This window comes from Sorex araneus, chromosome 1, assembly GCF_027595985.1.
Source record: "Sorex araneus isolate mSorAra2 chromosome 1, mSorAra2.pri, whole genome shotgun sequence".
NCBI lineage: Eukaryota > Metazoa > Chordata > Mammalia > Eulipotyphla > Soricidae > Sorex > Sorex araneus.
In genome coordinates, this window is record NC_073302.1 from 428,773,642 (window position 1) to 428,790,243 (window position 16,602).

Below are 16,602 nucleotides of genomic sequence, written 5' to 3' on the forward strand. Positions count from 1 at the left end.
GGCACATGTGGCCATAGTGAGTTGTTCCCCCCCTCGTCAAATGGTCAGTTGGTTGCTTCCCCCACGCCCTCAGTTCTCATTACCTTCTAGCCTTTGAATTTCCTCAGCTGTCACTTCCAGTGTTTGATCAGATAGGGAAGCAACTTGGATGACCTGATAGAAAAAATAAAGAAACGTGTGGTTGAGTGTCATGTTTGCCTTTAGACAGAGACATTCTGTCTTTGACAAAAGTGGAAACTTCAAACATCAAAGATCTCCCGTGGCAGTGCCTCCGCTGGAAGAGGTGCCTGGGGCCTCCTTCCATGGGAGGTACAGACCAGGATCGCACAGACCATCCTTCCAGAAGAGAAAATGCATTTAAAACAACAGCAAACAATGATTAAGAGACTGAGTGGATCACTTAGGAGAGGAGATAATAAGAGCTTTAAAAACACATCCACAAATATTCTAATTCTGCAATAGTTATTTCTTGAAAAGCAACATTTACGACAAGAGAATTGTATCAGAAATGTTTCACGCAATGAAGAAATAAAAAGCAATAATGGACACATTGTCTCTGACAATATACACTTATAAAAGGATTTTGAAGCAGTTTTCACAAGTTAGCTCGATACTAAGATCTACTTTAAGTAACAGACACCAACAGATCTTTGTCGCTGTTTTGGGAACATAGCTGGCTGGGCTCAGGGCTGACTCCTAGCTCTGTGCTCATGAATCACTCCTGGTGGGCTCAGGAGGACCACATGGGGATAGATCCCAGGTCAGCTGCGTGCAGAACAAGAGTCCTACCCGTTGCACTACTTGTCCCGGCCCCAAAACTTTTGTTAAAGGTCCAGAAAGATACTATGTCCATCATTTTTCAAAGTCTTTAGTTTTTTATGTTTATTTATTTATTGCTTTTTGGGTGACACCCAGCGATGCACAGGGGTTACTCCTGGCTTTGTACTCAGGAATTACTCCTGGTGGTGCTTGGGGAACTATATAGGATGCTGGGAATTGAACCCAGGTCAGCTGCACACAAGGCAAATGCCCTACCCGCTGTACTATCGCTCCAGCACCATCATTTTTCCAAATAAGAGAATGACTTGCCCAAGGTAACCAAACAACTCGCCAACGAAATGATTTAGGAAATAAAGTACAATTACAGAAGGGAAATTTCCCACAAACAAACAAACAAACAAAAAAATGTCCAAATAAACCTGGGATCCAAATTCCTGGATTCTAAATGAGCAAATTAAATGAACAATGAAAAATAAAACCCAAACCATAAATTTTATTATTTAAAAATTGACTGTTATATCCTACTTATAAAATTTGGAGGCCAAAATTAGAGTAAAGAGGGTAGCCCTGTTGGCCATGTTGGCCCTGGCGTCAATCCCCAGCACTCTACATGGTCCCCTGAGCCTGCCAGAAGTGATCCCTGAGTAAAAGTCAGGAGTAAGTACTGAGCACTGCTGGATGTGACCCCAAACCAAAAACAAACAAAAAAATCTTAGTAAGGAGAAAAATTTCACTCCATCCTCAAGAATGAGTATGTCCGAGCACATCAATTCATCCTCCCATAAGTGAAATATGGAAAACCCTAAGAAACCTCTTTGCAAACATTACCCAGAGTTCAATTCAGAAATACTTAAAGACGCACAGTGACATGAAACTCACCAGCTGGGCAAAAGTTGTAACTTTAAGTCTCTTGAAAAGTTCATCTTTTTTGTATCTATAATCTGAAAAGCAAAACAGGACAAAAATGCTTCTTGGTTTATTTTGTTCTCTTAGGAGTGGGAGGGCTTCTTTCTAGCCATCAAAGGGATTCAGTATACTTTTCAGGTTTTTACAAGCGTTACATCATCTGACTCTCACTAAAGCCTCAGGAGGAAGTATGGCAGGTATTATTACCATCTCTTCATTTTGTTCCCATTTTGTTTGCTTTGTCTAAAGCAGGAAACCGAAAGTCGTATTTATAAGCCACGTTGTTTCTGTGTATCTCAGCCTCTATTCCTTGCCTTTAATCTCCTCCTCTACCATTATCCTTTCATTATGCCTCTACTTTGACCATCCTGTAGAGCATGCATTTATGTAAGATGCTTTAAATCCCTTCCAGAACAAAGAAGGAATCTGCATCTGCAGTTTACAAATGAGGCCAGAGACTGGGAGAAGCTGAGTTGCCCAGCTCAGGAAGGATGGACACTTACGTCCTACTATTAAAACTCTGCTCTGAGCAGAGGACAACTTTATACCTGGGGCTACAAAGACAGCGATCCAGGGCAGTACCCCGACCTCCGCCCCAGGACACACACTGGGCACAAAATTATGACTCTCCAGATCATCTCCCATGCCGATACAATTGGAGCCACAGTTGCAGTTTTGTGAGACATAAACCATCCTGGAGACCGGCAATGTGAATGGTTATTCATGACAACGTGAAGACTTAACACACAGCTACACCGTGTGCTAGTTAAAATGGTCAAGATGGCAAATCTTACATATCTATATACTTCAGACCAAGATTTTAAAAAACAACCTAAGGCTTGCTCTTCAAGCCCGTGTTCTCCCTTGAGTCCATGTCTCGCTCGTCTGTCTCGATGTTTCTTGGCTTGCCCACTTCACCCGGAGAAGTCCATGTTCTCTCGAGCACTCTCTATCTCTCATCTCACATCTTTCTAAATAAGTTTCAATTAAAACTACCTTGCTTCACATACAAAAGCCCAGTCTAAAATATTGACGTTGATGCTGGTCACTGCTATCTTCATGGTTCTGAGCCAGGACTCAAATGGGGAAGGCGGGGGCTGTGGGGAGGGAGTTGTTTTGCACTTGTGTTCATAATTGTTCATGTCATATTAGTCTGTTTTTTAAAAAATTGAGCCAATCTCAGTTTGCCTAGTATTTGTCCCCCACCCTGCCCCCGGCCCCCAAGAGCAAAGTCCACAGTTAGGTGGTCAGACTTCTTGGAAACTGACCGCCATTGCTAAAGAGCTTTCAATGCGACCCTCCCGTCTGCCCTCACCTCCTCTTCTGGGTTTTAAAATATGTATTTAAATACAGCCTCATTATTTTAGAATTACTAAAGATTAGCTGGATAATGACTGTGACCTTCACAGCAGAAATGTCTCATAAACCAAGACTCCTAGCAACAAAGGAAAGGATTAAACACATTCTAGATTATTTACCTGGCGTTACTAATCGTTCCCATGAATTTTCACAACCAGCATGGACTAGAGCGCTCCTTCAGAGGACCGTGCTTGAGGGGCTTACCCCACGCCTCCCCCCTCCACCAGGAGACAGCATGCCACCTCGAGAACTTGCTGTCTAAGAACACACTCTGATTCTCAGGGGGAATCAGAGCCTCTCTGTTCTAAAGTGTCTTCAAAGAGAGCAATGTGGTGATGAACTGGCCGCTATTTCTAGAAGAGCCTCTGAACAGCTTCTTTTGGCGACAAGTTAACAGACCTGGAAACGAGGGTGATTCGAAAACCCACCAGCAGGCTGCTGACTCAAGTCGACCAGAAAGAGGTTTAGAAAAGTGCAGCTGAAAAGCGACAGCCCCCCTCTGATTCCCACCGAAAGGCCCCGACAGAAACCAAGATGGCAAGACGTCAGCCAATGAAAACAGCTTTCGAGGACGTCTGCACTGTGGCATCCACCCACTGATACTCTTCTGGTGTAATGACATAGTCTGAAATACTTCTCCACCCTAAGTACACATGAAAAGTCCCCTTAACTAAAGAGAAGTCACTTGAAGCAAATATACACAAAACCAAACCACCAGGCTCGGCTGGGTACCAGTATGATGGGCGGTTTAAGGGCCTTTCCCGGACCGGACGGTGGCGAGGCCTGAGCCCGACATACCTGGTTCTGGTTTGGAGGGACAGCCATCATGAGGACTTTCTGACATCCTGACTTGGAGATAAGAGGTCAGACCGGACGCCTGACAGCGCGTTTTAATCTTATATAAAAAAAGGAGGGCTTGGGAAGCTGTCTGGCGGTGCTCGCGCGGGCGACAGAAGCTTTAAGGGTGGCGCTCCTGCCACTCTGGCTTCGCCCGACCGCGGCGGAGGCGAATCATCCTCGTTTCGGGGCTGGTATCAGGTTTTGCCTCTCCAGTAAGTTGGGACTCAAAGTCTGCCTCTCTCGAGTTACTGGAAGGACAGAGGCCTGACTATCTAGGAGGCTTCACACTGGGTCCGGGGCGCGTTATCGAACCACCAGCAGCCAAGAATAGGCTTTGTGATGGTCAATAGGCCCCGGTGTCTCGTTTCTCCGGGCAGAGCTGAAAGCATCTTCAGGTTACAAAGGAATCCTGAGTGTGTGGGCGAGAAGGGGGTTCTGTTCAAACAGTTTAGCCTGGGGAAGTTGGGGCTCACGGTGCGGGGTGGGTGGGGGGGCAATCAAAGGAAGGAGCAGGGCAGGTCTGTGATTTCATAGAAAGGTAACCCAAGAATGGGGATGGGTCTAGGGTATCACAGAACAAGGCGATGTTCACCTCCCCTTCGCCCCGTGGGACGCCTCCAACAGAAAATGGAAGAGAAGGAAATCTCCTCCAAAGCACAGACGTGAAGTGATTCTAGCTAGGCGGGTATAGAGCGTGTGAGCCCAGGTCATCGGAAGCTCGGCCTCACTAAAGGCAGCAACCGCAGCCTGCATTTCCTGGGACTCTGCCCCACGGGAGCCCAGCGGGGAGAACCTCCCTTTAAAGGGCCTTGAGCAAGGAAACCACACTGTGCGTTGAAGAAATGCTCTACACGGGGTTTGAGCACTCAGGGTAGAATGGGTGGTTTTCAAGGGCCAACCTCCGGGTGGGGGGGGGACACCTGTGCCGGCGCTCGGTGCCCAATGGAGAGGAGGTGACAGAGACGGCAACCCTGAACAGAACCTTGCCTGCCCTGGACAAATTAAGGACAACACAGTGGAGGGAGGTGAGTAAGAAAGGTGCCGCCCCCCCCACCCCCCCCACCCCGTACAGTTACAGGTTTTCATGCATCCTTAAATATCTATGCTAATTTGTATCGCACAGCTGACAATAGAGAACATGAAAATGTGTAGGACTATGAAGGGGAAACTGTCATGTGTCTTTTTTTTTAAAAAAAGAAATGTCTATTACATTCATCACGAGAGTAAACCTGACTGGTAACAGAGTTGGTGTCAAGCTCTGTCTTCTGCAGTTTGGGGTTTATTTCTTCTTCCTTCCTCCCTCCCTCCCTCCCTATCTCCCTCCCTTCATCCCTCCCTCCCTCCCTTCCTTCCTTTCCCACACCTGATGGTACTCAGGGGTTATTCCTGGCTCTGCATTCAGGAATCACGGAATCACTTCCAGCACTGTTCAGGGGACAATACAGGATGCTGGTGATCGAACCCAGGTCAGCTGCATGCAGGGCAAGTAGCCTATGGGGCTTCTCTCTCTCTCTCTCTCTCTCTCTCTCACACACACACACACACACACACTCTTAACTTTTGGTGTCATACCTGGCATTACTCAGCCCTGAGTAATGCTTACTTCTGGTTCTCTGCTCAAGGGATCACTCCTGGGGACCACAGGCTCAGGGGACCATATAGGATGCCAAGGATAGGACCTGGGTTGGCTGTGTGCAAAGGCAAGTACCCTCCCCACTGTGCTATCATCCAGCCCCATGCAGTTTGTGGTTTCTTAATCCTGCAGCCATTCCAATGGAAAAGAAACATCATTCTTTATACGGAAATTCCTGGTGACTTCTGGATGGGGAATATTCTCTTCCCAGAAGATGGATCGAATCGAGCCAAGTCTGGGATGGTTATTAATTGGAGACCCTCTCCATTAGCTAAATACTCCCCAAGCATTGAGCTCTCCTACTGCGGATGGGAATGGATCCATCTTAGAAAATAGCTGCTCCTATTTCTCTGTAACGCCGGCCTTGGTGGGCACACGTTACATCCTCTTTGGACAGAGATTGAAAAATTATGATTCTGTACAAGGGCAATGCACTTGAGGATGAGTAGCATATCTTTGTGGAAGATTAGTTTTTTTTAAAGGATGTGCATGAAATATAATTTTTAATTAAAAGAAAGCAGACTGCAATGAATTTATAATGCAGAAATCTTTTTTTTTTTTTAAAGAAGCAGCTCTCAAACCTCTAAGTCTTTCATGAATACTGTCTAATTTATACTCAAAACTCAAAGGAGTGCTGTTAACAAGAGAAGATATTAGTACTTCTACCTCAGGTCTAGAGAAAGTCAGAAGGCAGGAAAGTAAAAAGGCCATGAAGACCACATTGAAATGAGAAGCTGGGCTTTTGCTGCTTAACAAACGCTCACCCCCTGTTTCAGTGCGCACATCCTAGGGGCTGAATGAGCCCCCACCCCCCAACATCCCGGACACAGTATCAGGTGCGACCCCAGAGGGTCCTCTGTGTTCCTCACGTCCGACTGCCACCTCTCCAAGCACAGGTGTGGTGGAGGACAGGTGGGGGTGCTAGTCGCCAGCTGGCAGAATACTGGGTCCCCTTATTCCCCCCAAACCATCAGAGGCTGTTACTCACTTTTTTTTATTTCTTCCAGCTTCTCAATGTACTTAGTCATACTGTTTCCTAAAAAGAGAACGAAGATTTTAGATAGTGCTTTGAAGGGAAGAAAATGAGTAACACAGTGCGAACAATAGAGAACAAGTATTTCGTACCGCCACTGCCCCGCCAAGAGCCTGTTCGTGGGGAAGTTATAGTAGGCAAATAGTAAAAACTATTTACTCCCAAAATACTCTCTGTACAACACAGCATCCTTTAAAGGGGGGTGGGAGGGGAATCAGGGGAAATGTTTTGGTTGGATATGTTTAAGCTAGCCCAAGTTCCAGGCAGTACTGGAGAGAGAGGGAGGGAGGAGAGAGAGAGAGAGAGAGAGAGAGAGAGAGAGAGAGAGAGAGAGAGAGAGAGAGAGAGAGACAGACAGACAGACAGACAGACAGACAGACAGAATATGTGTGTGTGTGTGTGTGTGTGTGTGTGTGTGTGTGTGTGTTCTTTAACCTTCCCTTTTTTGGGGGGGCGGGACAGAGGAGGTGTTTCCCAAGCAGTGCTCAGGCAGCTGTTTTCAGCCAACCAGACTGGCAGCTCGAAGCTCAGTTCCAAGGATGTGGTGCTGATCAGGCCCTGGGGCATCATGGATCGGCTGGACCACACGGGCAGGGCCTCCAGGACTGACCGTACCCCATGGTGCTCAGCAGACGAGGTAGTCCCGGGACTGAACCAGGCTGGCTGCACACAAAGCATGTGTCTTCCACTGTACTATCTCTCTGGCCCCCTAGTTCTTGTTTGTTTGTTTGTTTTTAAGTGAAGGTTTTCTTCCTCCTTCCCTCCCTTCCTAACTGTGAAATGGGAAAAATATACAGAGATAGAGAAAAAATGAAAGAAGCAGTGATTCCCACCCCAAGGTCTAAAGTGTGCCATAAAAATCTCCCCCTCCCCTGCAAGCCATCTCTCGTCTCTACTGCTTGGCAGTCAGCTTCTCCTTCCTGAGCGTGGCCTTCCACGATTCATGCTGACACTGCACGCTGAACTAGGCCACACAGCCTGTACACTGGGCTGCACTGTGGATCTGAACTGCTGAGAGATTCAATGGTTTATAGTTTGGTTCTACAGTACTCGGTTCTCGCCAAGGTGGTTTGGAGAGCGTTCCTCCACGAACCCCGGGCCAGGATCCCTCGGTTTCTGAACGCACTCCAGTCCAGCCCCAGGCCAGGGCCTCCTGCTCTGCCAGGCCGGCTTCGAGCTGACTCGACAGGGGCACCCAACAGGAACAGCCGAGGAGGGGCCTTCCAAATAATTTCTCATTTTCAAACGGTGCCTCCAAATTTTAGGCCCCGAGAGGATCAGAAGTCAGATTCAGTCCCCCCACTTCAGATCAAAGAAACGCTTCTAATTGGTGGCACGAACCTGATGTGTTTTCAAAAGCACTACTCTGAAATGTCCTTTCGTGTTCAGGCGGGAGCTGAGAAAGAAAGCGCCTGCTCTGAAACCCGAAATACATTTTCAAAAAACACAACTGAGGTCACTTGTTATTATTAAATCTTTACCACGGATTCATCATGGAATAACATTCCATTGAGTCAAAAAAACAAGGGTTGGGTTTTTGTTTAGCTTTAAAAAAAAAAAATTAAGACACACTCCAGGCACGGGCCAGAAAGCAGAACCGGTGTGGTTGGAAACCCAGACCGAGTCCTCCGGACACTCTCGGCCGCCTGGAGAGCCAGCACGTCTCCGAGTCACACCACGAGGATCCAGACAACATCTGGGGCAGGAGCAGAACCCTGCGTGGATCCTGGCTGAGCTGTGACCGTCTCCTCAGGGCAGCCCGTGTCTTCTTCTGCCCCCACCCGCCTGGGTGCCCATGTGCAGCTGAATGACTCGGGAAGCAGCGGGGACAAACAGTGTGCCACTGGGCCTCGCAGAGCCTTGACACAGCTCCGGTCTCCTCCTGAGTCCCCTGCAGCCGTGTGCCATAGAGGCTGCTGGAGATTCCCTCGAGTAGGGCAGCTACGGGCAGGCTTCTCTTTCGGGGCGCTCACACCCCACGGTGCTCAGGACTTGCTCCCGGCGCGGAGCTCAGGGACCACTCCTGGCGAGTTGGAGGGGGGGAACTAAACAGAGGTGCAGGGATTGAACCCAGGTCAGCCGCATGCAAGGCAAGAATCCTGCCCTCTGTACTATCCCTCGGGCGGTCCTGCCAGGGAACTGAGCCAACAGAATGATGACCTGTCCAGGGACACAACTGTGGAGCAACAGAGTCGGAACTCAGTTCCCTTCCTGGGAGAATACGGGCTGCTCTGCTTGTGGTGTTGTGGTGCTGTGAGACAGGGTTTCCCAGTGGGCAAGACGTGTGGGAAGGTCACTTTTCTCACATGGCAGGGGGGACCATTATGTGCTCTCAACTCCATCCAGGAGGCCCGAGGTGCACGGGAGACGTGAGCCGCAAGCCTTCATCATGGACACACTGGCTCCTGCCACAGAGAGTCGACCATCCTTTCTCAACTATTATTAGCATTTTCAGGGGATTTGCAAGGCACTTCCTCAAGTGCCCACCGAGCCACACAACAGCTCCGGGAGGTGGGTTGTTTGTACTGCTTGCTTTTCCCACTAATGGAGAAGGTAGAGAAATCTCCTTTTGCAGAGGCTTACAAATATTGGGCAAAATTAAAAACAAATCCGAGAGGGCTATGGCTCTGAAGTACCTTTTCAGGCTAGACGTGCATTCTGCCCAGTGGGGGGCTGGGGAGGGGAGAAGGAAAGTAAAGGGAGGATTTCTGCACTGCTGTAATCGGAGAAAAGAGGGACTGGCCAGCAACACACACACACACACACACACACACACACACACACACACACACATACACACACACACCCTAAATGTGATTTCAGAAAGCATGCAATGCAGACCAGTCTATCTTTCTCTCTCTCTCTCACACACACACACACACACACACACACACACACACACACACACACCCCTAAATGTGATTTCAGGAAGCATGCAATGCAGACCGGTATTCATCCTACTTCATACATGGTTTAGATGATAACTCTACACCTTATTAAACTGATTTTATTTTACCTGGCAGTCATTTTTTGATTACCTTCTTAAAAGGCTAGAAATGAGTCAATTCTATCACTCCCTTATAAACACATCTTTGTTTAGAAGGAAAGAGACGATGGGAGAATCAATGAGTTTTCCTGAAAACTGAAATTATACATCACTGCCAGATCTATTTTTCTAGAGGAGATATTAAACAAACAAACAGACAAACAAACAAACAAACAAACAAACCAGCTCCCTGTGGCTTACTGATAAAATCCTCACTCTAGGGCTGAAGGCACCAACGTCTTGCCTTGCCTACCCTCTTCAATCTTGCCTTAATTACTGAATTTGACAAACTCTCCGCTAGTCTCCGGTTCTCCGACATGTCACCTTGTGCACGTAATCATAATAGCTCACCCGGTAGTGAGTGACCTTTTCCTCCACTGGACTTCCGCAGCACTCAACTTCCCACTCACCAGGCATCTATCATCTCCCTGCTTATTTGTGTACAAGTCTTATCCATCTTATTATTACGAAAGCCCAAGATTATTTACAAATACACACATTGAGCGTGCACACGCATGCACGCACACACACACACAGAGAATAGCTTAGGTCTTTCACTGTCTATTAAGGGAGGCATTAAAAAATTACTTGCTTAATAAAATATGCTATGAGGATCTAGCTTAAAAAACAAAACAAAACCTTCTAATGAAAGAGTTCTTAAAGCACTCAAACCCAATTTGGCTTCAGCTTTCTGTATACCGGGTTTTCTTAAAATGAGGCACAACATGATTTACATACAATATACACCACCATCCCTATGGTTTAAGGATTCAGGTAACCTAGAAATTTCCATGGCAGTATTTAGTGTCTACTTAGTCCATACTTTAAGTTGCTACAAAAAATAGATAAAAAGAGCTTACAATCAAGAGCAAAAGGCAACCCACCAACAGTGCTATGCAAAATCAGAGTACACTCACGAACGGAGTGATTCCTTCGCTGGATTTCTCCCCTTTGTTTTTCTATAATTTAATAACATATTTGTACTGAGCCAGTAAGAAAAGAAAGTGATTTTGAGCAGCAGTAATCTAAAGTGGGTAAGATTTATAAGGTACAAACTCAGTTGCTAAGAGACAACTCGATTGCTTTATTTTTCTTCAATATTTCCCTCCTCTGTGGAGAAGTTCTTCGGGCCCAGGAGGAGCAGAAAGCCTGAAAAGCGGCACAGTGGTTCTTTGTTAATCTCAGTACGTTGCACGAGGATATAGTGCTTTCTGGTTTGTAAAGGGCTTCCCCGCCCCCCCCCCCCCGCCCCTCCACATACATTTCTTCCTTTTGACACAAGAAACAGAATTAAATACTAAATGAAAATGAAGCGCACCTAGCCTGTAATGGGTCTGAGTGCTTCGGACCAAGGCAGTTAGCAACTATTCAGAAAAAAGGTAAAGACTAAAGAGGTGGGGAGGAAGGAGAGGAAATGACTCATTTGTGTGGAGGCAACAAAAGGTGAATTTAGAGAAGGAGCATGGGAAGACTCGAAGTCTCGAAGTCTCCGGAACTGCAGGAAGCGAAAGAAATGTGAAATGAGCTTGGATCCTGGCTGAGAGGAGAGGTGGCTGGGCCCAAGGAGTGCCAGCAGGGAAGAGTCCCGTGGCCAGCCCCCCACCACACCACAGAGGCCCAGAGAGTGGGGGCCGGTGGGTACGTGAGAAATCCTGCAGTGGAGCCTGAACAAAACCCCATCAGGGATTCTGCCAGAAGCAAAATCCACTCACAGCACAGCCAGGCAGGGCTGAGGCGCCGGGAAGATATACGCGGGCACCTATGGAACAGAAGAGACATTGGAAGTTGTAGTGACTCGTGCTGCCGGTCACGGCTATGTGTGGGTGACTGAGTTTATGGGAGAGGTGGAGCCAGAAGTAGTGAAAACAAAAATCGTCTCTCTGCCCTGGAAGAAGAGAGCAGTCTCTGAAGAACTCGGTGGGGCAGGATTTTGGGTGAAGACAGAAAAATCTTGATTTCTCATCACTAACTCTGAATTGCTCACTGTCTGGTAAGGAAAGACCAAAGATCTGTCTCTTTAGCCTAGAAAATGGGAGATGCTCATTGTTCCCTTCGCTCCTTTCCCTGCTGTGACAGCAGAGCTCAGAAACAGCCCTCAGATGGGAGCGCCTCGCTCTGAGGTGGGCCTTGGGGGTCACTTCTGTATTTTCTTAACCAGGCCTCACCCTTTCACCTTGTGGCACTCATCAAAATGATGGTGTCTGTGTAAACAGGGGCCGTGGGCTGTGCCGGGCCCTGGGGGTTCCTTGGAGGGCTGAAGAGACCAACGCTCAGTCCTTCACCCACAGGCAGACCGGGCGGGAAAACTTGCTGTGCACACAAGGGGCAGGAAGTCATAAATGCAAAAGAAAACAATGTTCAAAATTTTCTTTAAGGTGATCATAGTTAGTTTCTGAATTTCAAACAACAAAAAACACGATTTCTCTCATTGGGAGATTCTGCTTTCCGGGAAGAAGAGGGAAAGGTACCTCTGTCGCTCCTCCTCCAGCTAAGTACCCGCCCCCCCCCACCCCCGACCCGGGCTAGTACACAAACTGGGAGGATATATTTAAGCTGCTTCGTGTCTGGCTAAGGAAGCCTCTTTACCTAGAGCGTATAAAGGAACTCACAACTCAGCAATAATCATTTTTCAAACGGGCCACCAACCACTGACTCGGGCAGCTCTTTCTCCCTGTGAAAATGTGCTTACCCATCATTAGGAAGGTGCAGATCAGAACCACGACAGGGCCTTGCACCTCCAGTGCGGCTGCCATGGAAATGACACCGGCAACCAGCCCGGTGGTGGCTGCGGAGAAAACCTCCCGCGCTCCGCCACAGAAGGGAAGCAGCGAGGCTAGCGGGGAGACGGTCTCGCAGCGCCTCGAAGTTAAGACCAGACCAACTATTCAACCCCTAGGTCTGCAACCAAGAAAATCAAATGCAAGTGCTCACCCCACCCCGCCCCCAAACTGGCGCACTAATGTTTACACAGCAGCATTAGTGTCCCCCAGAGTAAATAAATCAAATGCCCTCAAACTAAGGGGTGCATAAATAAAATGAGGAGAGTATTATTTGGCAGTTAAAAGTAATGAAGCTGTGAGCCATGCTACCAGATAAATGGAGTGAGGGAGAGCGAGGCTAAGAGAAAGAAACCAACATAGGCCAGGCGGTGGGGGTCTTGAGGGGGGGAGTCCACTGAACATAAAATGTTCAGAATGGGCAGACCCTACAGATCTGGAAGAGAGATGAGAAAATAATAAGGCGGAGAAAAAGAAGGGAATAAAAAAGGGATGGGGGAAGGAATGGGAAGGATAGTCCCTGGGTATGGGATTTTATTTTTTTTTAAACTGGCAAAAATGTCCTAGAATTAGCTGGAAGGATGGTTTCACAGCCTGTGATTATACCAAAAAGCTCTGAACTTGGGGCATGAACTCCATGGTATTCAAATTATATCTCAATTTATGACAAAAAAAAACCAACCCTCATTTCAATTAGAAAAGAGACTGGGCAAAAATAAAATGAAAGCACTGGACATTCCATTCAAAGCAGAGGTGAGGAGATTCTGAAGGCAGGAGAGGAAGTCGGACCAGATAGGGGCCTGAAGAGACCACGGTGGTCCATTTGTCCACTGTTCTGTTCATCTTGATGTTTGCCTTTTGCCCCTTCCACCCTAAAACTGGAGTTACAGAAGCCAGGAAGTCAGAAACACCAACGGGTGGACAAAGAACCCAGAGAGACTCTAGAAAGACGAAAGCCGTCACCTAATAACCACCTTATTCCAGTCAGCACTGTGAGCTGAGGAAGGCGCCACTTCATCCCTGGCTTGGCTTGAGGTGCCATGCAAGTTCCAGAGAAAGGAGGAAGAGGGTGAGCCTAGAAGAGGGCTCCAAGTTTAATAGCTAAGGACTCCTCGAGGGGCCTGAGCACTAGTACAGCAGTAGGGCATTTGCCTGGCAGAGAGCCGACCCAGGTTCAATCCGTGAATGCAGAGCCAAGAGTAAACCCTGACCACTGCTGCTGGGTATGGCAAAGAGAAACAAACAAACAAAGCCTCTCCAAATGTGGCAAGTGGCACGCCTACAGATGGATACAGAGGCCAAGGACTCGCCCAAGAAAGCTGCACCGTGCTGCATCACAGTAAAAGTCCTGAAAACAAAGGGGAAGAATCATCTTTAAAAGCAACACGAGAAAAAAGACACCCTGGCTATAAGGGGGAAATTGTTAATATGACATCAGATTTCTCATCAGAAATCATGGCAGCCAGAGGAAACGGTACAATTATTTTTCAGGTGCTTTGAGCAAAGAACTCTTTACCCATTTTTTTTAAGGGCGCTTTAGAAATGAAGGAAAATCAAGACAGCCTCAGAAAAAGGAAACCTAGGAGACTTTGTCACCAGTCTTCCCACCCCACCCCACATCTTAGAGAATGGTTCAAGGAATTCTCTAACCTGACGGTAAACAAAGAATCCATAAAAGAGTCCTGTGGGTCTGTGGACGTGGCCTGTGGCTTGGTGCAGCCCTGGTCAGGTAGGCATGAAGAACAGTAGAGAAGGGATCACTAAGAAAATGATGGCTGGGGGGCTGGAGCGATAGCACAGCGGGTAGGGCATTTGCCTTGCACGCGGCCGACCCGGGTTTGATTCCCAGCATGCCATATGGTCCCCTGAACACCGCCAGGAGTAGTTCCTGAGTGCAGAGCCAGGATTAACCCCTGTGCATTGCCAAGTGTGACCCAAAAAGCAAAAAAAAAAAAAAAAAAAAAAAGATGGCTGGAGGAACCAGTTGGGATGGGAGATGCATGCCAAAAGTGGATAATGGACCAAACATGATGACCTCTCAGTGTCTGTGTTACAAGCTATAATGCCCAAAAGAAGAGAGTATGGGGGATATTGTGTGCCTTAGAGACAGGGGGAGGGTGGGAAAGGGGGGGTATACCCAGGATATTGGTGGTGGGGAATGTGCACTGGTGGAGGGATGGGTGTTTGATCATTGTGAGATTGTAACCCAAACATGAAGCTTGTAACTATCTCATGGTGATTCAATAAAATTTTAAAAATTAAAAAAAAAAAGAACAGTAGGGGTTGGAGGGAGTATGTGGTGGGCAGGGTCCTTGCTAGCATGCAGCTGGCCCAGGTTCGATCCATAGCATCTCATGGTGCCTTCGAGCCCACAAGGCATGATCCCTAAGCACAGAGCCGGGAATAAGCCCGGAGCACTGTTGGGTGAGGTCCCAAACAAAAATAAAATAAAATAAAAAACTCCCCAAAAAGAAGGAAGAAAAATTTTAAAAAAAGAAAAGCAGGAGTATTCATATATTCATTATTTTCAAGTGACCATGAGACTTAAAAATATATTAAAACAAGCCATCTCCTGGGCAATAAAATGACTATCAATAATTTTTTTTAAAGGGAAATGTATAGAATGTACTTTTAAAAAAAAATTTTTTTTTTCTCTTTTTGGGTTATACCCGGCAATGCACAAGGGTTACTCCTGGCTTTGTACTCAGGAATTACCCCTGGCGGTGCTCAGGGGACCATATGGGATGCTGGGAATTGAACCTGGGTCGGCCGCGTGCAAGGCAAATGCCCTACCTGCTGGGCTATTGCTCCAGCCCCAGAATGTATTCTTTAATCACAAAAGAATCAAATTTAACTAGTATCAAAGCAATAACTGAAAGGGAAAAAAGTCTCCAACTACCTGGAGCAAAACAATACATTTCTAAATAATCCATGGGTCAAGGGGAAACTTTAAAAAAATACACTGAACTGAATAAAAATTTTAAATACATTGTGTCAAAATTTGTGGGACATAGCTAAAGCAGTGCAGAGAGACATTTATGGCACTAACTATGCATTAAAGAAGAGAAAAAAATTTAAATCAATTATGTAGGCTTACTTCTAAGATCTGAAAAGTAAAGCAAAGTAGAACCACAGAAAACAGGAAAGGAAAAAATAAAGATAAGAGCAAAAAAATCAATAAAACAGTAAACAGAAAATAGAGAAAATTAATAAAACCAGGACTTAGATCTTTGAGAGGATCAATAAAGTAAACAAACCCATAGGAGAGAAAAAGAAGAAGAAAGACACAGCTGATCAATATCAGATAAAAACAGAAGGTATCACTTCAGACACTATAGGCATCAGAAAGATAATAAAGGAATGCTACAAATAACTCAACATACACATTTAAAAAGTTAGATGAAATATACTGATTCCTCAAAAAACAACTATCACAACAAACGCAATGTAAAAAAATAATCTTAACACATTTCCATAACCATTAAAAAAGTGAATTCAAAATTTTAAAACTCTCAACAGAGAAATCTACTAATACATAATTTGTTGGCGAGTTTTGCTACATAGTAATGAACACCATAATATAATCTATTCTAGAAAATGAAACACTTCCCAACTCATTTGATATCAGGTTTACTTTATTACTAAAACAAGATGCTAAAAATAAAACTACAAAGCAGCATTTCTCATTAATACAGATACAGAAGTATTAGTGAGATAATATAATTCAGCAGGACACAGCTGGTATATACTATCGGAGAATCCACCAGTATAACCCATCAGATTGACAAGCTAAAGAAAATTATCATCTATCAATTGATGCAGTAAAAGCATTTGATAAAATTTAACAATCATTCATGACAGAAACATTTAGAAAAATAGGAATCGAAGGAAATTTCCTCAACCTGACATAACTAATATTGTATTTGATAGAAGGCGGAATTGCTTCCACTCTAAAAAGACAAGATGTTCACTCCTACTACTTGTTTGACATGCTTCTTCTGCAAGTTCTAGCCAGTACAATAAGGCCATGAAATAAAACAAAAGACTGGAAAGAAACAAAACTGTTCCTTTAGTACGGAAAGGACATAATTGGCCATGCAGAGAAGTCCAGGAATCTATTTTAAAAACTTCCCGTGCCTACTAAGTTAATTTAGCCAGGTTCCAGGACACAGATAAGCATATAAAAATAAACTGCATTACTACACGCTAGAAATAGCACATGGACACC

At 46.0% G+C, this 16,602-nt stretch overlaps 1 protein-coding gene across 1 annotated transcript in view; it reads right to left on the reverse strand.

The window, feature by feature from the left end:
* The window catches only part of CEP41 (centrosomal protein 41), a 50,865-nt gene that overhangs the window by 16,505 nt on the left and 17,758 nt on the right, over positions 1-16,602 (reverse strand). Inside the window, exons 3-5 of the mRNA XM_004608258.3 lie at positions 6,507-6,554; positions 1,660-1,721; positions 84-153 (exon numbers count right to left, since the gene is read on the reverse strand). Coding sequence (XP_004608315.1) covers positions 84-153; positions 1,660-1,721; positions 6,507-6,554 — 180 coding nt within the window. The remainder of the gene's footprint in view (positions 1-83; positions 154-1,659; positions 1,722-6,506; positions 6,555-16,602) is intronic.